The 27,541-nt window shown below is 36.5% G+C and overlaps 3 protein-coding genes across 3 annotated transcripts in view; 1 reads left to right on the top strand and 2 right to left on the bottom strand.

Moving 5' to 3' along the window:
• The window catches only part of LOC134790806 (uncharacterized), a 45,665-nt gene extending 26,860 nt beyond the window's left edge, over positions 1-18,805 (bottom strand). The window contains exon 1 of the mRNA XM_063761764.1: positions 18,783-18,805. The gene's annotated coding sequence lies outside the window, so the exon portion shown is untranslated. The remainder of the gene's footprint in view (positions 1-18,782) is intronic.
• A 2,010-nt stretch (positions 18,806-20,815) lies between these two features.
• LOC134790767 (dnaJ homolog subfamily A member 2-like) lies at positions 20,816-22,654 on the top strand. Its single transcript, XM_063761691.1, has 2 exons — positions 20,816-20,975; positions 21,094-22,654. The coding sequence occupies exons 1-2, from the start codon at positions 20,907-20,909 to the stop codon at positions 22,240-22,242; spliced, it is 1,218 nt and encodes a 405-aa protein (XP_063617761.1). The 5' UTR covers positions 20,816-20,906; the 3' UTR covers positions 22,243-22,654.
• LOC134790768 (transcription termination factor, mitochondrial) lies at positions 22,646-25,344 on the bottom strand. Its single transcript, XM_063761692.1, has 6 exons — positions 25,099-25,344; positions 24,811-24,992; positions 24,635-24,731; positions 24,398-24,551; positions 23,533-23,683; positions 22,646-23,146 (listed from the first exon to the last, which is right to left on the bottom strand). Exons 1-6 carry the CDS (start codon positions 25,310-25,312, stop codon positions 22,919-22,921), a joined length of 1,026 nt encoding a protein of 341 aa, XP_063617762.1. The 5' UTR covers positions 25,313-25,344; the 3' UTR covers positions 22,646-22,918.
• Between the last annotated feature and the right edge of the window lie 2,197 nt (positions 25,345-27,541).

Raw genomic sequence — 27,541 nt, 5'->3', positions numbered from 1 at the left:
AAAAATGTAATAGAGCTAGACCAAGAAAAATCTGCAACGATTTTGATTGCACACGCAGTGCAAGTGTTATTTTAAACGTCAATCTTCTATGAAATTATGAATAACACTTGCACTGCCTATGCTATCAAAATCGTTGCAGACTTGGTCTAACTCTAGCAGTCAATTTCGGGCAAGTAGGTAGTGAAAATAAGGAAGAATACTAGCAAAGCTAAGATAATTTGTGGGACTATTGAGTTATGCATAGCTCCAATAAGTACATAAAATTAGCTGTCTTCACAAGAAAGAATTATAACAATTTATAACTCTAATTAACTGTAATACTTACTATTTTTCTAATTTTGAATTGACGAGTAAAAGTCAAGCATTTAAAGATTGTAATGACAAAAATCACTTCTACTTCGACATTCGAGTTAGTTAATAGTCCAAGAAAATAAAAAAAATCTGCGGAAATAATTCGTATAATTTTGAAAATTGGCACAGTTATACCTTGTGGTGTCCAGATAACCATACTTAATGTCCTCGAGCTTAGCGGGTGTGCTGAGGGTGTAGGGGGGAGGGGGGGGGGGGGGGGGTGAAGGTCCCTTTTTTTAGTTTTTCGTAAATACCTCGTAAATGGTGGCCAATATAAAAAAATCTTGTTAAACGTTAATAATCTACACAAAAATTTGTACAAAAAAGATTCAGTACACTTTTAGCAGGGATCAATATTTAAAAAGATAATAAAGAGAGAAAGTTCATTATATTAAATTCTAAGGTTCCTTGTTTTTATTTTTCGTTAATAATTTGAAAAGTATGACTCATAGCAAAAAAAATCTTATACATAAATAATAAACATAAAATTTCCTACAAGAAACATGTAGGACACTTTTCGCTAGGATCAATATTAAAAAAAAACCCGGGCAAGTGCGAGTCGGACTCGCGCACGAAGGGTGCCGTACCATAATGCAAAAAAAACGGGAAAAAATGCAAAAAGAAAACGGTCACCCATCCAAGTACCTACTGACCACGCCCGACGTTGCTTAACTTTGGTCAAAAATCACGTTTGCTATATGGGAGCCCCACTTAAATCTTTATTTTATTCATTTTTTAGTATTTGTTGTTATAGCGGCAACAGAAATACATCATCTGTGAAAATTTCAACTGTCTAGCTATCACGGTTCGTGAGATACAGCCTGGTGACAGACGGACGGACGGACGGACGGACGGACAACGAAGTCTTAGTAATAGGGTCCCGTTTTACCCTTTGGGTACGGAACCCTAAAAAGACAAAGCAGCGGGTAAGTTGTTATTTATGTATAAGATTTTTTTTGCAATGAGTCATACTTTTCAAATTATTAACGAAAAAATACAAACAAGGAACCTTAGAATTTATTATAATTAACTTTCCTTCTTTATTATCTTTTTAAATATTGATCCCTGCGAAAAGTGTACTGAATCTTTTTTGTACAAAATTTTGTGTAGATTATTAACGTTTTACATCATTTTTTGATATTGGCCACCGTTTACGAGTTATTTACGAAAAACTAAAAAAAGGGACCTTAAGTGATTATAATTGAATTTCCCGCGTTAATATCTCTTTGAATATTGATCCTAGCAAAAAAATGTACTAAATCTTTCTTGTAGGCAATTTTATGCAGATTACTTATGTAATAGAATATGTTTTGCTATGCGCCACCGTTTAAGAGTTATTTACGAAAAACTAAAAAAAGGGTCCTTTAATATCAAATATCTCACTTCCGGTCAAGAATTCGATCAAGCAACCGGGATCAAGCAAGCGAGATTCAGCGGGGTCTAATTAGGTTAAAAAATCCTGTTGCCAAAAAGTAATACGATTATTACGATTTGCCAGTCGAAATCGATATTATGAAAAATATGACCAGTCTAAAATATTTGAATCCTGTATATCTATGTTTAAAAATTATTCAATTTGATTAATCTTATAGCCTTTTAAAATATGTTTATACAATTTATCAATCGTGCCTGAATTCCGGATTGGTTAGATGGGTGTGTGCCTTTGCTGCACTTGTTATAAAATGACAATATGACGGACGAATGTCTGAAATGTCACCGTATTTAAGAATTATTTTGCTTTTCTTCGTAAGCATGTTGAAAAACATTGTGTGTATAACATATTTGCATATTTATACTGGGATTACCCATTTTATGAAACGTCCGCTAAACTAGCATAGGTCCGACGCCGACAGTGGTCACGGGCGTACTGGCGTGAGGAATGGGCGCAAGGTATTGCCGCGTAGGGTGTAATTTAGTAAGCAAAATGTTGAATTCATCAAATGATGAATGAAAACATTAACGTTTCGATAAAAGGACAAGCAGTAATGAAGATTTACTTAAAAGCTATCGACTGAAGTAAGTTTCATATACATTTTCGTCGTAGTACTTCTAACATAAGGAAATAAAGACAGTGTTAGGCATGTTTTCAACTTAAGATTCTATCGAGAAAATTATGAGCCGTCGTATTTCTGACAAGCAATAACGTAGTTCAAGGACTGAAGTTATACATACTAGAAAATAATGCATGAAATCCTTGTAAAAGTCTGTAAATATGGTGACAAAAAAGCGCATTTTACTACACACCGCGCCTTAACACGCTAAGCGGAAGACCATTTACATGTACAAGGGAAATATCATAAATACTCCAAATTTCCTCTTAAATATCCCATGACTGGTGCTGTTACTATATGTATAGTGTATATTTTGATGTACTTGCATATGCATATGTGTATTAAATGTTTTTAATTAGCTTTGCGGTTTACATAAAATTTTGTTAGTAGTAGTAGCCGTTGCACCGCCCACAATCTCTTTGCTTTACCGTAAGGTTGACTGGTAGAGAATGTTTTTGGCATTAAGTCCGCCTTTTGTACGATAAGTTTTCTTTTGTGCAATAAAGTTTAAATAAATAAATATATTATACAGCTAAAAATTATGTCATTTATAACTTATATTGGGTAATCGTTAGATTAAATTTATTTTATATCTACCCTTAACTATACAATATAAAATTATTCCTCTTGTTGGTATACACATTATTGATTATATTACCTTAGTGATATATCTTTCAACATTATACCATATGTTGTTATATCGAATGAAAATATATCATTTATTGTTACAGCGATCATTACACACCCGAATTTACAACTGATGAATGATGCTACGAGGATATAGACAATATAATAAGGACATTAACCTGAAACCGTTAAATAAGATATATTATTAATAGAAAATATTGTAGATTATTGTTCTAAGTATGTACCTACAGTTGTTTGTAGGTAGCTATATACCTTGTGTTTATATTGAGATCTATAGAGTAGGTGATTCCAAAATGTAGAGTAGAAAAGTGGAATCTTGAGCGTGACGAGAGTTTCACAGCACATGAGAAACAAACTTTTCATATCTCATGCTCTGAAAGTGGGTCGTTGTTGTTCTAAAAGGTGCGCAGAAAGTGATACGTTTATGCTCTAGCTCAGAAATGTGGTGTACTCCTCTGCGTCCCCGTCTCACGAACAACTGAGTGGAAACAAATGGAAAAATAGTGTCTTTATTTCCTCGCCTGGAACAATTGGTAATTGTTTCATTTTACTAATTCCACATTGATCCTTTTTTTTATAAAAAATGATGTAAGTAAATTGTTAAAAACAATTTATTCTTGATTTCTTTCGTTAAATTCTATTTACTCGATTTCATAATAGTACGTTTTCTATTGGGAAGTAGTATGACATTTTGGGGTACAGCAATGCAATTTGGTACGAATGTTATACACGTCCACCTAAGCCCAAAACGCCCGGTAGCCAGATTGAACTCCGTGTCAGAGGGGGGGAGGGGGCAAAGTACAAAGCTCCCGGCGCTCAGAAAAAATAATCTGGTGGATTAGTTTGGACCTTTCAGTCAAGTTTAGTGTCGTTTTCAGGTAACTAGATGATGCCCGATTCATTTTCCATCCCAGTTTTTTAGGGTTCCGTAGCAAAATATGACGCAATCCTTAAAATAATAAAATTTTAGTAGTAACGAAATGCAATCAAACCCTCATATTTTCATATTTTTGTATGAAACTTGATTTATAAAAAATACTGTCTGAAAGCCCATTTAATGCAGATTATAAAAACATTAACAGTAAATATAAATATGACTATTTTTAATGTAAAATAAAATATTGAAAGTACTGCGACGTTCGCCAGCTCAGCGTAGGGGATGGCAAAAAGGCCATAGAAAATCCACTTAATATTATTTTAGCTACGCCCTGCGGTGTTACTCGCGGTAAATAAGTAGCCTATGTGTTAATTCAGGCTGTCAGATATTGAACTCCGTATCAGAGGAGGGGGAGGGGGGGTGCAAAGTACAAAGCTCCCGGCGCTCAGAAAAAAAATCTGGTGTATTAGTTTGGACCTTTCAGTCAAGTTTGGTGTCGTTTTCAGCTAACTAGATGATGCCCGATTCATTCCCCATTTCAGTTTTTTAGGGTTCCGTAGCAAAATATGACGCAATCCTTAAAATATTATAAACTTTTAGTAGTAATGAAATGCAATCAAACCCTCATTTTTTCATATTTTTGTATGAAACTTGATTAATAAAAAATACTGTCTGAAAGCCCATTTAATGGAGATTATGAAAACATTAACAGTAAATATAAATTTGACTATTTTCAATGTAAAATAAAATTTTGAAAGTACTACGACGTTCGCCAGCTCAGCGTAGGGGATGGCAAAAAGACCATAGAAGATCCACTTAATATTATTCTAGCTACGCCCTGCGGTGTTACCCGCGGTAAAGAAGTAGCCGATGTGTTAATTCAGGCTGTCAGCTACTTTCATACCTAATTTTATCAAAATTGGTCAAGCCACTTAAGCGTGAAGAAGTAACAAATACACACATTCACAAACTTTCGCTTTATAATTCAATGTGTGATTTTTAATCATCTTCAATTTATAAATAAAGTCAGGTAAGATTGTTAAAAATAAAGACAATAATAGAACGTTTGTGAAAGTTTTATTTACATTTACGTCGAAAGCAGAATTAAGAAGGCAAAAGCTGCATTTGCTCAACTCAAGCCTGTCTGGGACCCAAACATTCTCACTCGCCGCGTAAAAGTCTCCCTCTTCGAATCCATCGTCAAGTCCGTGCTGCTCATTGGCTGTGGGACGTGTAGAGTGACAAAGGAGCTGAGACACAAGCTGCAAGTGTTTGTCAATAAGCGCCTACGTTCGATCCTCCGCATATTCTGGCCGAAGACTATAAGAAATGAGGATTTGTGGAGTATGTGCCGACAACCTCCGATCGCCCAAGAAGTAGCGCTGCGGAAGTGGAGATGGTTCGGTCATACCCTGCGAAGAGGAGATACGAACAACGCCAGTATCGCGTTCGAGTGGCGGCCTCAGGGCGGGAAGGGAGCCCGCAAACGCCCTGTGCACACCTGGAGGCGCAGCGTAGAGAACGAGCTGACAGCCGTAGGACTGAGCTGGAACGAGGCCAAGACGGTTGCTTAAGACATGAGGGCGTGGAAGGATCTTTTGGAGGCCCTATGCACCTCCGGGATGCCCTAGGACAGACAACAACAACATCAGCAAGATGAAGCATTATCCGTGTGTCGGCTTCTTCGTGATTGCACGGTGCCACATTTTCAGTCGGAGTGGTTTTACTCAGAGCTTTGTCGCCATCAGTTATGATGAACTCTCTACCCATTAGTAAGTCCATGTTTGAGTAACAATGTAACGACAAAAGATGGTATAGCTCTTCTTTGTTTGATCCGCGAAATCAAATGAACGCGAATGGCGAAGGTCATTTATCCCACCGAGCGACGCCCGCGCGCCTCCCGCAAAAATCGAGTAGGTACGTGCAATAATTATTTTATTTCACATGGAAAATAGTCAAATGTATATTTAATGTTAATGTTTTTAAAATCTGCACTAAATGGGCTTTCGTACAGTATTTTTTATAAACCAAGTTTAATACTAAAATATAAAGCTATACGGGTTTGTTTGCATTGTGTCACTATTAAAAGTTTATTATTTTAAGAATTGCGTCATATTTTGCTACGGAACCCTAAAAAACTGGTATGGGGAATGAATCGGGCATCATCTAGTTACCTGAAAACGACACCAAACTTGACTGAAAGGTCCAAACTAATCCGCCAGATTTTTGTTTCTGAGTGCCGGTAGCGTTGTACTTTGAGCCCCCCCTCCATCCCCCAGACACGGAGTTCAATTTGGCTACCGGGCGTTTTGGGCTCAGGTGGATATGTATAATACCCCTACCAAATGGCATTGCTGTACCCTAAAATGTATACCTCTCCATACAAGCATGCCCAATAGAAAACGTACTACTTATAAGACGGGAACCAAAAGGAATACACCAAAAATATTTTTTTAAACCTTACACTTGCGTAATTGAGCAAAGGCAGAATCTTATACAGCCACAGTTAAACGTTTGTACGATATTAAATTGGTTTTTAAAGTTATTTAGCACTATATTCATGAAAATAAAATAAAATACAATATAAAAATTTCTTATATTATTAATTAAATTGTTATTTAATATTTAAAATACTTTTATTATGTTAATAATACGTGGTTCGGCGCACCAAGGTCGCGTGCGGTCCGGTAGTCTGTTGCGGCTGTTAGAACGAATAAGTATAAAATTAAAAAGTAAGAGGCATTCCCGCTGATTTTCATACTATAATATAATGAACAAATCATTTTAAAATTACTGCAGTTTGTTAAAAAATGTGTGTTTTCGTAAATATTGCAATCTATAGTTGGTCAAGCAAATCTTGTCAGTAGAAAAAGGCGCGAAAATCAAATTTTCTATGGGACGATAACACTTCGCGCCTACATTTTTTAAATTGGCCGCCTTTTTCTACTGACAAGATTTGCTTGACCATCTATAAATGATTTTCGCTAGGGCTCTTCACACATGTAAACTATGTAAAGTCTCCGATTGCAAGTAAGAAATGGGTGCCTTTCAACCCTTGGTTAACAATCTACTATTGCTGCCGAGTGTTACTCAGGAACGCGACTTCCACTTAGCTTCTATTTCTAAACTGGAAAATTGCTTCTAATATAAATATATTATGTTCTAGCTGCTGGAATGATAAGTTGTACGAGTATGTGCAACACAAGAGCACAATTTTTTACAGGTCATGCGGGTCATGCCTTCGAGACTCGCTAGCTCGCTACTCTCAAGGTTCTAAATAAAAATAGGACGTTGGTACATTCTCAATACCAGCAGTCAAGTCAAAGCTATCCATTAATTTGTTTACTCTCGTGTTGCACATATTTGTGCAACATTTTGTTAATTATTGATGAGATATTTTTTTCAACTAAGTAGAGCGACCCTGACTTTTTAAGAGCTTCAGGCTAGGTGTGTCTACATAGCACTTGCGAAATAAGATAACTACCTAGTGCATCATTATGTATCGTCAAATGCTTATGCGCTTCTTCAAGGCAACATTTGAGATTAACCAGGTTTACGATGCACTTTGTGTGGTTAGGAAATGACATTTGTATACAATGTTAAACGTAAGTTGTTTCTTCATACCGAAGATGCACGAATTAAACTTTATAGTTTCTCAAAATCTAGCGGTTAGCGGTTTAAATAGTACATTGTGCAATAGTGGAGGTATGGCCAAAATTATTATCAAGAATCGATAGAAGTCTGACGCCTCTGGGCGGAGGGCTTTTAAATATGACTCGAGTTTACATATAATTATAGCTGGTTTGTTAGTGCACACCGCTTTGAGACTATGCGCTGAAACTTGGCACAGTTGATTGGGGTTATTCCCACTAGTTACCACCAAGTTCTTACCAGTGGTAGCTACTGGGATTTTTTTTTCCCACCTTTTACCACTGGTAACTACTGGGAAAAAAAATCCCACTAGTTATCACCAACTCGGTTTGGTGGTAACTACTGGGAATTTTTATTCCCAGTAGTTACCACTGGTAAAAGGTGGGATTTTTTTTCCCAGTAGTTACCACCAAAATATTGTTAGAATTCAATACTAATAAAAACAGTATAAATAGTATATTATAAATGTAGCGTGCTGTAATAAATAATTATGTATCAGTTAGTAATTCAGTAAACTGCTTTAAAAGTGATCAAAAATATTAAAACAGTTTTACCGGTATAAGTGTAAAAAGTAAAATAGAAGAGTCTCATTCTAGTTAAGTAGAAATGAATTTATTATCCGAATTAAATTCATCTTATTAACTTTTATTGTAAATATTTTTAAAACTAATTTACAAATTTAAATAACTCTTATTAACTGTAAATTGAATTACATATTTATACAAACGAACAAACAAATCAGTCAAAAACCGACAGAGTCGGTTTCGTTTTATTATTTACAGCTACTTCACTTCGTTCTATTATAACACGCAGAGCTGGAATATGTAGGTATTCATAATTTGTAGTTAGGCTAAATTAAATACCTAAATAAAGGGCATGGTTGTTATTAAAACCGCTTAGGGCGCGCTTCGGAAGGGCTGACTGCTCGGACTAACCAGTATAAGCTCGCATTCCAATTACGCTCGGGTAGTACATCGCTCGGTCATGTTATGCTGGTTGGCTCGATTGCTTAAACACCCACACTAGCGGGATGGTAATAACAATCTACCAGAGGGGCATCAGGTACTATCCGGACGCTTCTTTTTTGTATTTAACTCGTATTATTTTGGAAAATATGTTTATTGGAAGAACGTGTAAGTAATTAAAATCACATAAAACGACCTTAAATTGAGACGAAGGGGCAAGAGGGCGTCAGGCTAAAAGCAAAAATCAGAAAAAGAGTAAACTAATAATTATGTACTTTATCTGATTCTGGTGGCGATGGTGTGAACTTCCCAGAAGTTAAAAATTCCCAGTAGTTACCACCAAACCGAGTTGGTGGTAACTAGTGGGATTTTTTTTTCCCAGTAGTTACCAGTGGTAAAAGGTGGGAAAAAAAATCCCAGTAGTTACCACTGGTAAGAACTTGGTGGTAACTAGTGGGAATAACCCAGTTGATTGTTAGCTGGTCTTGAGCAGATACAGACCGGGAGCCGTCGAGAGCCACCTCTCATTTAGTGGGGGGGAGGGGGAGAAGTTCGACGCTGCGGCGCTTCACTTGCGGTGCAACATTTCTCTAAAACTATATCTATTAGGGCATGTAATATATCATTTTCGGATAAATTGAGGATGAGGAATCTATTTTTAGAACAAAAACAATGTACTTTCTAACAAAAAAAAATAATAAAGGAGAAAAGACTAAAAAACGTATTTTAGATTTTTTATGTTTACCAATTTTTTTTAAAGTGTAGTAGGAATCTGAAATCAAAAAATATAGTAGTAAAGTTACACTTATTACGTTAACAAAATATAGTTTATTATACAAATCTGTTGATAAATGGGAGATAAAAAATAATATTAAGCGTGGGTCAGAGTGATCACAATGCAAAATATTATTAAGGTGGGAAAGTTACTTACAATTTGTTCTACAATCGTTTTTTTTTTAGTATTTCGTAAACAACTTGTAAACGGTAGCCCACAGCAAAAAAATATCTTTTACGTAAATAATCTGTTTCAGATTCCTTATAAAATAAGTGCTAAGTACTATTTTTCGCTCGGATCAATATTTAAAAAAATATTGAAGGGAGAAAATACATTCTAAGGTCCCCTTTTTTAGTCATTCGTAAATAACTCGTAAATGATGGCCATCAATAGCTACAAATGTTTTATTACATGAATAATTTACATAAAATTTCCTACAAAAAAGGTTATTCAAACTTTTTCGCTAGGATCAATATTTAAAAAGGGGACCTTAGAAATTATTTACTCTCTTTAATATCGTTTTATATTATTAATATTATTTTTTATCTCCCATTTATCAACAGATTTGTACAATAAACTATATTTTTTTTTTAACGTAACAACTGTAGCTTTACGACTATATTTTTTGATTTCACATTCCTGCTACACTTTTAAAAAAAATGGTGATTATAAAAAAATCAAAAATACGTTTGTTAGTCTTTTCTCCTTTATTCTTTTTTTTTTGTTATAAAGTACATTGTTTTTGTTCTAAAAATAGATTCCTCATCCGAAATTTATCCGAAAATCTAGGGGCACGGCAGTGCCCCGGCCAAGTCGAGGAAAACAAAGACGCACGGCCGTACCATCCTTTTCCCGAAGCGATTCAGGCGTTTTTCGACGTCCAGTAATTTTGTGCTGGCTAAAGCTAGAACCCTGAATATTCAGTGACATATAGGGCTTAACATGCTTTACATAAATTCTCAAAAACATTCTATATGAACTTGTAGTTTAAGAATTATTATACGTCCAAGTTCCTTAGTTTCGACACTGACACACTCACTCACTCACTCACGTACGATCATCATAATTCTAAGGTACTTCTAGCATACCCACAAACTTCAAATTTTAAACATCAGTAGTTTTCAGCTTATCAAGCCATAGAAAACCTAAAAATATTGCAATATCAGTCACGTTTTAAAGATTTAAGAACTGCATAAGTAAGTTTGTAGTCCCATATAAATATATGTTATTACAAAGTTACTGTTGCAGTTCCAACAAATAGTAGGTAAAGCAAAGGTCTGTGATGTACGATGTGAGTATGAAGATGTGTTTATGTAGTTATTATATGTGTATAGTACGAATAGGTATGGTATGAGTATGGTAAGGATATGAATATGGCATAGGTAAGAGTGCGGGTATGGTGTGGGAGTTGTAGGATGGGTACTTGGGTATTGAGTATTGTATGAGTACAAGTATAGTTTGGTATGGCCATGAGTATTGTATAGGTACGGTATGAGTACGAGTATAGTGCGGGGTGGGTACGAATATGAGCTTTGATAAAAGTGGTAGCTGACGTTCAAGAAGTGGTACCCGAAAAGAAGGACTACCTACAAAAAGTGATGAGATCCCATCAAAAACATTTCATGTAAAAAGATGCAAGTCTCGCAATGCAATTCTTCTACTACAAAAAAGTTTTGAGATGTTATGTGAAACCAAGTCGGTTATTTTAATCAGTGCCAGGGGGTGTTAAACCGTATCAATAAGATATCTTTAATTTTTAATACATATAATGACTTGGCAATCGCACGTAATGCTTTACTCGTACCGTAATCGTAAATATGTATAATGCTCAAACTGCATGCGATTAGCGCGCTAGCGTTACGTTTAAGACAATAGGTAGGCCCAATGCCCTTGAGCGTCTGGGTGGAGCTAAGCGCTCTGTACCCGCACCACTCGCTTACCCCGCTCACTGCGATCGTACCGTACGTGAATTTTGTATCGCTGCAGCGCCACGAGGTTCAAAGAATAAGATACAGCCCAGAGGCGCGCAGTTGGCGCTATACTCGTATAATCTTTTGTTTGCAGATATTTTGTTGTTTGAGTATGAGTAGATCATGCATTTAGATTTATGCATGGAGGTCGTAAATTACGTTTCACGGTTAATACGACTCGCGTCCCGCTTAATACGCTAAATAAAATTATATTATTATTATATGTATATTACTTACCCATCCCGTTACGCACCGTGCACGTTTGTGTAATTGACATAACCGTCGTAATGGTAGAGTATCATTCTATGAAACTAGCTAACTATGTAATCAAACTTGATGAATGAATGAATTTACTAGTAACTTTTGTTTACATAGTTAGCAAGTTCCATGGAATGATACTCTATGCAATACGCCGTTAGCTAACATTTTTTTATGTAGGTATTTATTACCTACCTTAGGTTTTTTGTTTTGTCTAATATCTAAAATTATCTTTTGTCGGATCCTTATCGGCGTAAGAATGCGACGCCATCGCCATCTGTTTGACCGTTATGGACTATCTATTTGCTCCCATATTTATTTGCAGTCAGTTACTCCACGACTTTCTAGCTGAGCCTATCGTGGTAGCTTTGAACGAGGAGCTTATGTCGCTCCGTGATTTCTTTATACCTAGTACCTACTGCTACTGTTTACGCTTGTGCTCGGCCCAAGCTCGGTGCTTTTTGCTGCAGCCAAAAGGCTAATTCGTTGTGGCGTAATTAGGTACACTAAATCAATAACGCATGGGCGTTTTAGTGTTTAAAGTATTATCAGTATTAAAGTAGTATCAGATGACCGCTTCCCATCAGGCGGCTCATTTGCTGACTATCAGATAAAAAAGCGGCCAAGTGCGAGTCGGACTCGCCCATGAAGGGTTCCGTAGCAGCAAGTAACATAATAAAATTGCGGTTTACGATTTATGACTTATTAAATAAAACAACTTACTAGATATCGTTCAAACTAATTTTCGGTGGAAGTTTGCATGGTAATGTACATCATATATTTTTTTTTTGTTTTATCATTCTCTTATTTTAAAAGTTACAGGGGGGGGGGGGGGGGGGGGGGGGGGCACACACACATTTTACCACTTTGGAAGTGTCTCTCGCGCAAACTATTCAGTGTAGAAATAAATGATATTAGAAACCTCAATATCATTTTTGAAGACCTATCCATAGATACCCCACAGATATGGGTTTGATGAAAAAAAAAATTTTTGAGTTTCAGTTGTATGGGGAACCCCCAAAATTTATTGTTTTTTTTTTCTATTTTTGTGTGAAAATCTTAATGCGGTTCACAGAATACATCTACTTACCAAGTTTCAACAGTATAGTTCTTATAGTTTCGGAAAAAAGTGCTGTTACATACGGACGGACAGACCGACATGACGAATCCATAAGGGTTCCGTTTTTTTGCCATTTGGCTACGGTACCCTAAAAACATTTCTCGAAAGAAAATATTTAATATTTACACATGGCCGGGATATCCCTATTATATGCCTGGCGAGTGAGATATTAAACACACAGCAAAGAAATTATATTTTATGAACGTAAGGCCGGTCAATATTATCGCGATTGATATAGTATGTATGTATACTTACTTTTCTCAAAAAATGCGTGGAAATACTTATAAAAGTTCAAATAAGGACGGGACGCAATGACAATATTTCCACGCATGTTTGAGAAAACTTAATTTACTTAATAAACTAACATCATTTTAATAGGTAACAATCCTAAAAATTTAATGGTTTCTGAATCAAACTATTTATAGTATATAGGTACCTACAACATAAGTTGCCAATGTTGATCAATTACATAATTATTATTTTTTAGGAATCGAACTTTATTAAAAACGTTAAATTTTAATGGCAATATGTCGGCGCATGTTCGAAAACATTTTTTATAAAGTGGAAATATTGTCATTAGGTTTGTAATAATAGGCTGCGAAACACCGTGTTGCGCGCGCTAAAGCGCGTCACAACCAAATCAACTTTCTGCAGTTATTTAATCTTTGGCCACAATAACTCCAATTTTATTGCACTTGGGCTCAGCACAAGCATGCAGAATACAAGGAAGGCACGGAGCGACGAGCGACACAGCCTGCTCGTCTCAAAGCTAGCACACGACTGCCGGCCACGCCTTTTTCGAGCTACATACGCACGAAATGTTGAAAAATATTCGAATTCTTAAAAAAAAGTTGATTAATTAACATTATTCTACGTTGCATTTGTAGTGTCGGTTAAAACATTTATTTCAGTTTAAAAATAACTTTAATCGAATAAACCGTTTATTAGAAATAGGCAAAGTTAGTCGCAAAACGGCCTCTCGTAATGTTCCTTTTTTCGAAAAATTATAAGTCACAGGAAAAAAGTCAAACGTTACAAATGTTGTACATAAAACGTAGATTCATATATATTTTTTTCATAATTTTAACCGTTAAGAAGATATCTTCTCCTTCTTCCTCGCGTTGTCCCGGCATTTCGCCACGGCTCATGAGAGCCTGGGGTCCGCTTGACAACCGTTAAGAAGATATATACTCTAGAAAGTAAGAGTTTACTGCCAAAAACTGCGCGTAACGCCTTAATTATTTTTATTAGTTAACGATGATCCTTGTGTCATTATGCAGCCGTGCGATGGCCAAGTCATTATATGTATTAAAAATTAAAGATATCTTATTAATACGTTTTAACACCCCCTGGTAGGGTAAAGGCACCAGTAGTCAGCCTTATAACGACTTTTTAAAGTTTGAACGTTCGGCATTTCTACAGGATTAGTCGGATAATTAAACAAATGACATAGTTAGATCAATTGTTTATCATAATTTTAAAACAAAATATTAAAAAAAATAACAATCCTCTTTATATATCTCTAATTAAGTTTAAACAAAAAGTGGCACTTTTCTCCAGTAGTCAGCCTCCAAAATCCAGTAAGCAGCCTCTGTGTACCCAGTACTCAGCCTTTATAACATTCATAATAATATGATCAAAATCACTTATATTTATATAATAACCAACAATATGGTTATCATTATTTTTTCTTATAAGTACATACCATTCTTATGCACGAAATTTGTTAGTTAAGTACTAAAAAAGTTGTCAAGCGGACCCCAGGCTCCCATGACCCGTGGCAAAAATGCCGGGATAACGCGAGGAAGAAGAAGGTATTCGGTAAAAAATAATGAAACGATTTTATGCAGATCTAATTATCATTAATAAACAAAGTCATATATGTATATACCTACCAGGAAAAAGCAAAATGATAGTTATGTATAGTTAACGTCATAAGTATGTATACACTTTTGAACCTTATTTCAATGAGATAGGGTTTAAAAATGTGGACATATTTTTGGCGGCGACGTACCAAGCAATGTCAATGGCTGAGTATTGGATCCGCGAAGTGAAGTGAAGAAGTTCCAGTGGTCAGCCGCATTATAACGTAATTTCAAATGCGGCTGACTACTGGGTTTTACTTAAAATTGACTTAGGCATGCCTAACTAAATTTGAAAATGTAAATTTAACGGTCCTGACGGTCGCATTGGCTCGAAAATAATAAAATAAACGAATAACCCAAAGGTCAGCCGTGGGGGGCTGGGCACTGGATTTATTGGAAAAAAATGTTATCCAGTGGCCAGCCCCCTCAATTTATAAGTGAAATATTGATATTTTCATCAAAACATAATCCAATATAATAGATAAACTAATAAACAAACCAATCATTAACAAAAAATAATAACTTATAACATTAAAACATAGTTATTCTTGCCTGTTAAGAGAACACCACGTGCGATAAAAAATATGGCGGACATGACACTTTTGCACTCGTCGACAATCAGCACCTGTATGAAGGAGTATATTTCTTCCCCCCGTTCCCTCACCGCACCTGTCGTGTGACGTATTAACCAATAAGGAATCAAAGCTCCTATTTGAGTACTCGCGATTTGTTTAAACGAATATATCAGATAATTATGACCAATAAACGACTCAAAAGGCTGACCACTGGTCCCTGGCTGGCCACTGGTGCTGTTACCCTACTGACTAAAATAACCGACTTGGTTTCACATAACATCTCAAAACTTTTTTGTAGTAGAAGAATTGCATTGCGAGACTTGCATCTTTTTACATGTAATGTTTTTGATGGGATGATATATTACATGCTCTAATAGCTATAGTTTTAGAGAAATATTGCTCCAAGTGAAGCGCCGGAGCGTCGAACTTCTCCCCCTCCCCCCCACTAAATGAGGTGGCTCTCGACGGCTCCCGGTCTTTATCTGCTCATGACCAGCTAAGAATCACATGTGCCAAGTTTCAGCGCATAGTCACAAAATGCAAGATGTTGTGCACTAACAAACCAGCTATTACCTCCCGTGTTACACACAACACAATGTTTTTCATCGCACTTCCTAAGAAAAAAGTATTTAACAAAATAGATATTATATTAAATACGGGAAAATATCGTCCGCCATTTTATAGCCGAGTGAAGGTCTCCATTTCAGCTTGACCAAAAACCCTTGTTGTTCTCCTCTGCAAGCTGCAGGTCGCATTTCTCGCTTGAATGTTTTTGAGCAGGTTCGGTAGGTATAGTTAGATAGATTTTTATTGTCGTTTGTTTTTTATTAATGTTCAAAATGGTGGAAATTGGCAAAAAGGAAATTCTGGAAATTGCCGGGTCTATAGCACATAATTATGACCATTGTACGTTCGCTGTGATAATGACTGAAGGCGATTTTCTGTGTGACTGGACGAAGTAATTTTTATTTTTTTAAGTTTATAAAGCGTATCGCGATCTCGAGGTCTACAGCTCACAGGGCCACTATAGTTTAAAATTAAATATTACAGCCACGATCGAAAATTATTAGTGATGTACCGACTATTGATTTGGCCGACTAGCCGACTAATCGGCGCTCGAATGGCCGATTAGTCGGCCGACTAGTCGGCCAGATCATTAGTTTCGTATAAGTTCAGGTGAAAAACAATAGTTTTGCTCCTTTGGTTGCGCTATTCATCATAATTTAGCTTGGCTAAAAGGTGTTCTCTACAGGTTCAAAGACTTATCACAAGAATCCTCGTTTAATTTCTGTCTTTAGTTCTTTTATTTTGCGATTCTGAGCAAACCGTCAGTGCATATTTCCCGTAAGTACGTAGTTGCTAGTGAAAAACCTATCCCCTGTAGTCAGCGTCTTTACGATCAACGTGCCCTGATTAAGTCTCTAAATTTTGCAATAACATTAATAGTTCCTCATGGAACCATTAAAAAAAACAAAAACAGAATAATAATAAAAAAAATTAACTATCGAACTTGCACATAAACACGAGAATCAGTTGAGATCGACCTGTAGAGGAAAACACCAGCCCACCAACATACGATAACGATCAAACGGTCAATTATATGAACAAAAGTTTTAGTATGTACCCTGAATAGGTATTTTAGTAAAATAAACATAAAACATATGGTAAATATTGACTGTTGATTTCTTTTTTTTCTGTTTTTCTTTCACTAGCAAAGTGCCGACTAATCGGCCATTTTTGCCGACTAGTCGCCGTCTAATCACCGACTACAAATGTGGCCGGATAGTCGGCTTTCCCGACTAGTCGGCGACTAGTCGGTACATCCCTAAAAATTATAAATATTTATTTTAAACATTCATCAAATTATTCAAGTTTAACTTTCGTAAATGTACCTACCTAAACAAATAAATTATAAATTAACAGTAGGTATTTTGAATATAAAACTATTTTATAGCTTGTGTTTAAATGTCTGACATATGACCTACATACTTCATTCTTGGTTCGTATGATTCAGTGACATACTTAATTCAAAATACTTTAACTCTCTAGAGAGTAAAATAGGATATTACTCCCGTTATTCTGCGTGATATACCATGGAAATACCACGCTTTATGAGAAAGTGTAAGTGTATCATGTTTATCAGTAAATTAGGAAATAATATGTTGCCAAGTGCAGTCTATGCATAATAATCTATTTTGACACTAACTTGGAATCTGACCTGTAACCTCTTGCAAGATGAAGCAAGTATTAGTGTGCGATAATTATTTGACTTTAATTAATGACATGTGGTGAGTGGTGGCATGGCCGCTAACTATTTAAGGGGGTGAATCTTTATGACGCGACTTGCGTGTGAATATGTATATAGTGATTTTGTTACCAAGTCCCAAAGGAACGTCCTAGAATAGATATTCGGCCTTGCCTAGTACCGTCGTAAGTACACATGGGTCTCAACATTGGTCTCAACGCCCACTCTTACGGAACACGTTTTGAGTCTGTTGTTGACAGTTTACTATAGCACTACGCGTATATCTACATTAGATAAGTACCTATGTACACATATTTTTTACCATGGTGGTATTAAACAATGAGTAAATTGTTTGAAATCGTAAATAGTCGATGCATAATACCTACTTATCAAATATTTTAGTGGCGTTGAAAATCTTCATTGGTGGAAGTGCACCTTACCCATAAGTACCTTACCAAATGCTATGACTATGGGAAAGGCACCGCTTTGTTGATACCGCGTTAGGCCAAGCGCGCACCACGATTTTAATTTTTGCGACACGATTTTAGAATCGCGCTGTAATATATCGCAGAAAATTCACTGCGCGCACTGCGATGAAAAAGTCGACGATTTGTTCATTCTCAACATGGATTTCGTACCAGTCGTTTGTCATGAAACGTGTCTTTAATATGCGATCGCCGTATAACTTTGAGTATTTATACCACAAAGGTGATCTCCTTCTATTTCCATAATTAAATGGTCAACATCTAGCGTCTCATCTTGAGACTCCATCGGTTCCGACATGTTGAGGCTTGGAGAGCGAAGTGCCGACTGAGGTCCGGGGTGCGATTTTATTATCGCAGTGCGCGCAGGGCCATACAACTCCGTATGCTGCAATTCACTTTGCGACAATCGCGTCGCGAGCAGTCGCGGAAAAATGTGACAAATCACAATTTTAAAATCGCTGCGATTTTTTTGTCGCATATGCGCGCACTGCCATATAAACACATACGTTACATTTCTGCGACTAAATTATCGCGCGACAAAAAGTCGTGGTGCGCGCTTGGCCTTACCGTACGGTACGGAGCGATACGATACGCTCGTCGCAACACGCTTTCTCGGCACGGCACCATGCCTAAAGTGGTATCCGGACGGGACTGATCAAATCAGTCGATTTGATCAGAAATGAAATTGGCGTCAATCTCCAATTTTAGATTTATGGTGATATTAGAGCCCTCTAAATTGAAAAAAATGCCCCAGAACGAAAATACTAGCCTCACAAATTGGTATTCTTGCGTCCGCAGCTCATTTTATCGGTAATATCACCTATCGGTCATTATCAGCGGTTGAATTCGGCGAGCTAAATTGGTATTTGCGTCCACACCTCCTGATTCGATCGGGCAATTGAATCAAATTGGCGAAACATTGACTAATCTGGATACGCCTTTATACCCGTCATAAATATTCACTCAACGGGGTCGGTCGGGCCATAGTCTAATAAAACATGGTCTTCCATTCCCAGAGTGACACGGGCCTACGTCACAACAACATGGCCGCTATATATAGCGCTATCGCATATTATCATATAGCGCTGTCGCATGATGACGTAGGCCCGTGTCAGTTAGGTGACCTAGAAAAGACGGGAATGGAGTACCAGGCGGAGTATATTATTATACCATGGGTCGGGCGGTAATGCCGGTAAGGCCCCGTTCGCACGGCAGCTTTTTCAACGCGCGTTAAAAAAGCGTTTGAATGACACAAATGGATAACCATGTATGTATTCACACGAAGGCGGTTTTTAAGCGCGGCGCTTTTTTATCGAGCACTGTTCGATTTTCGGCGTTGAGCGTTGGCGTCAAATTGAATAGACCATACGGAAATCCGTGTATCTGTTCTCACAAGCGTTGAAAAAGCGCCGGCGCTGCTGTCAGTTGGCTGTCAAGTGTCAATTTTTGGTGTCAATCGTCAAGATTATTATTAGTTTCACCTTAAAAATGTCAACTTATGCTTACAAATTCCTGAAATATTCAAGCTATATTCAAATAATACGTCGTAATAGCAAATAAAGTATGGCTTTGCTGAGATGCGTACGTGGCAGTACGACTCACAAGTGATTTTTAAGCGTTCATATGAACACAAATATTGGAAACGGTAAAAAAGCGCCAACGTCGGGTTTTAACGCAACGCTTTTTAAGCTGTCGTGCGAATGGGGCCTAATGCTATGGACAGCAAAGCAAACGTTTGTCGAACCGCCGCCATCATATCCGTAACTAAATTTGTAATGGGCGTGGTTTGTAATGGTCACCGTACGCGTGGGCATTATGTAACCACGGTAACGCCTGTAACAAGACCTTATAGGGTAAACATTTCACATCTTCACTTTGGAGAACGAGTCATAATTATTATAATATGGCCGACCTTCATCGATACGCCTGACGGATAAAACTTATACTTACTATTTTATGAAAGAAAATATGTTCATGAAATCCTGAACATAAATATCCCACCAAAAACCTTTTCATGTAAAATGTTGCCAAGACCAAACTATAAGTCTCGCACTGTCCAGAAGTTATAAAACATAAAGCAAACTGATAGTTGTACACCTCATTTTAAAGAACACAAAATACTTACCCTACCTAGCCTCTATATCTTAGAAATATGCAAATTTGTCCGTAAACATTCAGAATTATATACCAAACGTGAAGATGTACAGCTAACTTATACACTAAGAAACAAATCAAAGTTAATGCCACCACCCTCCCGATTAAAACTCCATTCGTCTGGCCCTCTATCAATGTCCATAAAGATATATAATAAATTACCACAAAATATAAAGGAAGAAAAGAAAGAACATTTATTTGTAAGAAAATTAAAAGAAACCCTTATAAACAAAAGCTACTACACTGTCGACGAATATTTAAATAATAAGTTTTAAGATGTACCTATTCTAATAAATAAGCTTACAATTTTACATTTTTATTTGTACTAGGTATAAGTTAGGTTAAGTAATAATGCTATGCCCTTGCAGGGCTCATGTTTGAAACAACTCATTTGTTATTTAATACCCATATGTACAACATGAACGCAAATAAAGAACTTGAACTTGAAGTTATCAGATCTCTTGTAAAACCCCCTCCAGACTATGCGCGTGAATCGCGGGCGAAGCCGCGATTCGCGCACGAGTGTGGAGGGGGCTTAAATCCAAGCTTTCTAATCTACAAGCCCTACTTCACAAACTCTACACCTTAAGCGGTATCCAGAAATCGGTCGATTTGATCAGAAATGAAATTGGCGTCAATCTCTGGACTAGTCTGGATACGCCTTAACAGTTGTCAAAAAATTTCGATTAGTAGAGCGAGAAAGAGATATCTCTTTCACACTCTCACAGGTGCAGCGCACCAAGGTCGCAGTGCGGTGCGGTAGTGCGTTGCGGCTTTTAAAAAAATAATTGGAGCTAGTCTATAGCATGTCATAGACAAGATCCTTACGTTATCTGTGTTCTGTACACCAAATCGAAAAAGTACTATAAATTAGTCTATTGGCTGCACCCTTCCTTCTTACAAAATCTGTAAAAAAATGGCTGATAATAAGTTATACGATATATTGGGTGTTTCTAGGAATGCTAGTGATGCAGAAATAAGAAGGGTAAGAATCATAAGCATACTTTTATTTGCCTAACTACGTTAAATAATCTCCTTCCTGGAGCCTAACCGTAGCACGTTATACCCATTGTTCATTTTGTCATGCTTACTTCATTTTGCAGAGCTACCACAAGTTGGCGAAGGAATTCCATCCCGACAAAAATCCTGCTGCAGGTGATAAATTCAAAGAAATTAGCTTTGCCTACGAAGCATTATCGGACCCCAAGAAAAGACAAACGTACGATAAGTATGGGCTTAAAGGTTTGCAAGAAGGTGGACAAGGTGGCGGTTTTCCCCCTGACGATATCCTGGGTCACTTTTTTGGAGATATCTTCGGCATGGGTGGAGGCAGCCGAGGCCGTCAGCGCGCTCGCGGCGAGGATACCATACATCCGTTGAAAGTGACTCTAGAGGACATGTACAATGGCAAAACAGCAAAGTTACAACTAAGTAAAAATGTGATTTGTGGCCCGTGTAAAGGCATAGGTGGAAAGCCAGGAGCTGTTGTGTCTTGCAAGGACTGCCATGGACAGGGTATCAAAATTTCTTATCAACAGATAGGGCCCAACATGACTCGCCAATTTCAAACCCGTTGCCCGACTTGCCAAGGACAAGGTGAAACAATTAATGAGAAGGATAAGTGTCCTAAGTGCAAAGGGAAGAAAGTCTTAAATGAGACCAAGATACTGGAAGTTCATGTAGAAAAAGGCATGCGGGAAAATCAGAAAATATACTTCAGGGGTGAAGGAGATCAGCAGCCTGACACACAACCTGGAGATGTGATAATTGTACTGCAGCAGAAAACTCATGATGTGTTTCAAAGGACGGGTGATGATCTTTTGATGAAACGTGAAATTACACTAACTGAGGCTTTGTGTGGTTTTGAGTTTGTTGTCAAGCACTTAGATGGCCGTGACTTGCTCATAAGACACTTTACAGGAGAAGTAGTTAAGCCTGGAGATCTCAAGGGAATCCAAGGCGAAGGGATGCCTCAGTTCAAAAATCCATTTGAGAAGGGGAATTTATATGTGAAGTTTGATGTTGTTTTCCCTGATAATAACTTTGCTTCGGAAGAGCAGTTAAAACAGATTGAAAGTATATTACCACCTCGACCAGCATTTGTAATGCCCACTGGTGAGGACGTGGAGGAAGTGAACTTGATGGAGTACACAGCCAACGACCGCAACCGTGGGGGCCGTGAGGAGGCATATGCCAGTGACGATGAGGAGCATATGCATGCCGGTCCAGGAGTGCAATGTGCCCATCAGTAGTTCAATTATCCTTATGGATTTCTACACTGACCTCATGGTTTTTTTATAGGTAGTTTAATATTTCTAAACATTCTTTGCATTAGTTCCGAATGCTAGATATTTTTTCATTAATGAATGCAATAATTTGTGATGTGACTAGTTGCAATTGTAAATTTTATAGTGAGTCACAATTAAATCATATGCTGTTTTATCACAAAGTCACATGAAATGCAATAATAAAGTAGCCTTAAATTTGTGTTAATAAAACAGGTGTTTTTTTACATTTTCATGTTATTAATAACCATACCCATTTTTATAGTTTTTGACCTGTTTATAATGTATTGGTTAAAATATCTATATACTTTTCCTTTAAGATATTCATTCCAGGGACATTATTTTGTATGGCTGAGGTAAATAATCATCATAAATTGTATGCAACATGTTTTATTTCTAAATTCCTATTGACCTTCCAGTACAGAAAATAGTAATTAGTCATGAATATTCAGTTCTATTGTATCTACAGCTATTGTATGATTAAAAAAATAACAGGGATGTATAATTCCAGTTAAGGCTTCATTTTAGCTGGAGGTGAAGTCTGGTTTCCCATTTAAAAGCTGTTGTCATCTAGGCTACAAGCTTTCACACTTATTAATAATCTCAACATACATCATGACAACAGTGCCATACTAGTTCTTATTTATAACTTATTCTCCATATGTAAGGCTTCAATTGATTCATAGTATTTTTTAAAGTCTTTTCTACTTTTACAAAGAACATTAAGATTGATTTCAGTAAGTCCTAATTTACGCAACTTTTCCAACCTTAGCTTGACTGTATCAGGTGAAGCTGCTAGAACCCTAGGCTTATTAGCAATATCTTCTGGTTGAAAGCCCTCACTGATCAAGAAATCCAAAAAATGTTTTACCTAAAAACAAAAATAACACATTAGGGAAAGACTATCATTTTCTTAAAGGCAAACTGTTGATAAGTGCACCTTGTAAGTTACCAGTGGTAACACTTTGTATCACAAATCAGTTAAAATAATAAATACATTTCATAAAGATACTTTAATCCTTCTGTTTTAATGAAAAACACATGTTACAATAACTATCAGAAATAAAAAAAGCAGAACTAAGGAACAAATCAAATTATTTTATTAAATAATTTTTTGATTTGTGTTTTTCATTTCCGGCTTTGGCCACCAAAGGGTTACGGTTAGGTCACTTTTTCTTTAGTATATGACCCATTTTTATAATAAAAACACAGTTTCACTTGGCCCCAAACCAAGCAAAGCTAAAACCAAACTGCTACCTTTGTAACTCTGATTGTCTTAAGAGCTGGTATTCTTGTGCAAATCTCTGCAACAGCCTCAGGGGTGGTATTCAATCGGTCAGCCAAATAAATTTGTGTTGATTTATTTCTTCCAAGGATATTTTTTGTATCTTGTGATATCTTTATGTATCTGAAAGTAATTTATAAAAATACATTAGTGAATTATCTTTGATACTCATTCATACATAGAATTTCATAATGGTGTAATGCCATTTGTCCCCACCCCATGCGACTGCCACCAGCTATGAGGTGGGGACAGATGGAAATGATTCATATGAATGCATCTATTCTAGGCTTGTGCCTGCTCGGTCACTACAAAGAGCGCTCTGCTCTCAGTCAATCGGTCAAAAGAACTAGTTCGGTCTTTTAGTTCCTTTAGTTCAGTTCGGTCTTTGAGAGCCTGGAAAGTATGAATCGATATTACAGTAGTTTTTTTCTAAATCTTTGGCAACTGAATTACGATTCAAGTTGTATGATACTATAATATATGACGATTAAACATCAAAAAGCTAGACACAATAAAATAAAATAAAAAGTATTTAATTTTTCTTCATACTTTTCAGGTTTAGGACTGTTTGTCACTCTTTTATCTCGTTCGCACTCGTGCCAGCGTCATTGTGAACCATTTCGTTCAGTCTATTTTCTATTTCACTCATGTCAAGCGCTCACCAATCCCACTGAACTAAAGGACCTAAAGACCGATTAAGAGTGTGCAAAAAGATTTAGTTCCTTTCGGTCCTTGATGGGATTTAATTCTTAACAGTTCTTAGTTCATGACCGACACAAGCCTAATCTATTCCCATCTGTGCCCGGTGGGGACATGGGAATACACCCAATAAATTACCTATTCATAATATCCTGTTTACAACGAACCATCCAAGGGTAGAGTGTCTCAATCCCCATATCTTTTACTCTCTGTAGTCTTTCACGTATTGTCTCATGCTTATATTTAAGCACCCATAAATCTCTTAAAATTCGATCAGTAGACACACCCATTTCTAAAAAGTAAAGAAATAAATATACTTCAAATAAAACATTTAAAACCTTAAGAAACTTCCTCAACATAAGTCTGAAGACTTACTTAGTAGAGTTTCCAAAGAGTTCTCCAGCCACTCAAATGACAAGCTGTACACAAAAGTTCTTTTTGCTAGGCGTTCACTAAGTTCTGATGGTGAGCACTGAAATTTAAAGTATAAGTATTGAGTGTACTTTAAAAGTTCACTGTGTAGAGCATAAAATGTGTTTAACAAACCATACCTTAATTTTATTGGCTATATAATATAGTCTGTTGTTGCAGAAACCATTCTTGCTATCATTTTTAGTAGTTTGATAGATATGTAGTAAGGTCTTGACTGGTAATTTATAATAAGGTCTGGCATGCTCTTCTGATGAGAAATTCATTTGTGATATTAATTTTTCTTTTGAATATTCAAAATTATCTGCGAAGAAAAATATATTCATATTATTATCAGAAAATTATACACCTACTTAGAATACCACATAGCCGGTGAATTATAAATAGATTGAAAAGGTTTCTTTGATTACCATTGTTTTCATTTTTCGTCTTTACTTCTGCTTTGGACGTAGTATTGTAAAATTGGAGTTTATTGAAATTGTTTATCAAGTTGTTGTATAATTCGTTCTCACATTTTGCTCTTGGCAACCAGGATATTTTGTAGGATCTACCACAAGTTAATGTATTAATTTGTCTGAGTAATACAAATGAAAAAGATTTTCGCATTTTTAATAAATTATGCATGCACAATAATTAAAAACGTGTCATTATTTCTAACATTATCTTTTCTAAATAATCATCATAGAACATATGATTTTGACATTAATATTTTGACGTTTCTACATTTCAGATGCGTTTGGAGACCTACTCATATTGCCCAGGGAAAATTCGGTTTTCACCAAAGAATAAGAAAATTATAATAGATCTTCTAGGATTATCGCCTAGCGCAAAGTAATACTAATAATCACAGTAATTAATGTACGTCTAGCCTTCGCCTTAAAGTGGTATTCCACCTATAATATCCAATTTCTTTATCCAATGCAAGGCCCCAACGCTTTCTGTTCTCTTTGACGGCGCAGCAACTAGTATCATTTCTCTCTCCTTGCTCTTTTAAAAATGCCGTTTGTCAAAAAAGGACAACCATACTGTTGACAAGATGGACTTCAAATCCAGGTGTCCCCTTTTTAGGTAGACCCAGGTTGTGTATGTGTGCATAAAAACGTATATGTGTGCTCTTTTACGGATGTGAAAAGTCGATTTTAATCATGTTATATATCGATAAACGCTACACAGCGGAACGCAATAGCGATTAATTGAAGCTTCAATATCTTCGTTAAACATAAACATAATTGAAATGCTAATGGATAATGAATATATTATAATATAATAAAATAATTCAATTATTGCGGAACCAGCAGGGAACCAAGGGAAAGTTCAGATATTTAATTAAAATACATAAATACCTACTAAAATAGGTGTTCCGAAATAATTGAATTATTTTATTATATTATAATATAATAAAATAATTCAATTATTGCGGAACACCTATTTTAGTAGGTATTTATGTATTTTAATTAAATATCTGAACTTTCCCTTGGTTCCCTGCTGGGGCGTGACTATAAAATTGTGATCTCATAACCACAATAAAGAATAAAAGCGTTTTTGTTCATTTTAGGTATCATTAAACCTTTGAAGTAAAATTAAAATTGCAAGAAATGTCGATAGTTTATCGATATGATTTTATCGACATGGCTACAGCAAGGTGGACCACATTGTTAATCGTACACTAAACAAAAGTGGTCCCTTAACACATTCAATACCACTAAGTGCTACGGGTTACGCTCGTAGCGCGTAGCCACGGTTTCGTCGTATGTAGCGCGTAGTCGCTACGAACAGTGTACCCGACAGTCGGATTCTTGGTGTTGAATGTGTTAAAGGGTATTCGGTTTCCATTGCCTGGATCCCTCTGGACACAGGGGGATTAAAGGTAATGAAAGGGTGGATGATTTAGCTCGAGATGCCATTAGTTGTGGGGACATGTTTCCGTTTAAGAATGTTGCTGAAGACCTGTTGGCACTGCCTAAATTATACCTACGAATGGACGAATTTATGGACATCTGGTGCAGGTGCTGCTGCGTTACATTATCGAAGCATTCAAAAATCAATTCCTGCCAAACCTTGGTTTGCTAAAATCTCTCTGCCAAAACCTACAACTAGTATGTTAATTCGAATGAGATTGGGTCACGTATGTACACCGGAACACCTCAAACTACTAAATCGCGTGGCCAGTTCTGCATGTACTTGTGGAGCTGATCCCGCTGATATATTTTTTGCATGTAACCTTTATGAATTATGATCGTTCTATACTATTAAGACAGCTGTCAGATTTGAAAGTTCCGTTTCCCACATCTATTACAACACTCCTGTATATTAATGATTCTTCTCCATATATATTTTCACCACACCAGCTCGGAAAGGCTTACTTTGCGCTTCAAAAACTGATAGCAAAGTTGCATTTTATTCACATGTGAGGCAAAGTAATCAAATGCAATTTGCTGGTAGAATTGACTTTTAAATGAAAATTTTGGATGATAAATGTTTAATAACATTAATTTGGATTTGATTTTGTTTGATATTTTACGTTTAATATTTGGTTCGGGTTGGTGTGGTGAAAAATTTTGTGTTACACTCGGGGGCAAATTTTGTTTAACCCTCGCAACGCTCAAGATTCCATTTTTCGAACCACTCGCTACGCTCGTGATTCAATTTTGGAATCTTTCGCTTGCTCGGGTATCAATATTAGCACGAGCGGTTAAACAACAACTTTGCCCCCTTGTAAAACAAATAACTATTAAATCATTGTATTCATTTATTTCACGTCATAACATAAAACTCTAACTGCCTATACTTTACCTTTTCCAAAATTCCGTCTTACCCGTTATAATGTAATCCTTTAATTCCGTTTCCCTGCTT

The sequence above is a fragment of the Cydia splendana genome, chromosome 5 (genome assembly GCF_910591565.1).
Source record: "Cydia splendana chromosome 5, ilCydSple1.2, whole genome shotgun sequence".
Lineage (NCBI taxonomy): Eukaryota > Metazoa > Arthropoda > Insecta > Lepidoptera > Tortricidae > Cydia > Cydia splendana.
Note: the sequence above shows the minus strand (reverse complement) of the source record. Positions and strands in the feature narration are given on the sequence as shown.

What these genes read in the sequence shown, in the direction of transcription:
- LOC134790767 (XM_063761691.1), top strand. Translation starts at nt 20,907, where the DNA reads ATGGCTGATAATAAGTTATACGATATATTGGGTGTTTCTAGGAATGCT. An exon ending in GTGATGCAGAAATAAGAAGG is followed by an intron (nt 20,976 to 21,093) that starts GTAAGAATCATA and finishes TTCATTTTGCAG; the next exon opens with AGCTACCACAAGTTGGCGAA.
- LOC134790768 (XM_063761692.1), bottom strand. Translation starts at nt 25,312, where the DNA reads ATGCATAATTTATTAAAAATGCGAAAATCTTTTTCATTTGTATTACTC. An exon ending in GACGAAAAATGAAAACAATG is followed by an intron (nt 24,993 to 25,098) that starts GTAATCAAAGAA and finishes TTTTCTTCGCAG; the next exon opens with ATAATTTTGAATATTCAAAA. An exon ending in AAACAGGATATTATGAATAG is followed by an intron (nt 23,684 to 24,397) that starts GTAATTTATTGG and finishes AATTACTTTCAG; the next exon opens with ATACATAAAGATATCACAAG.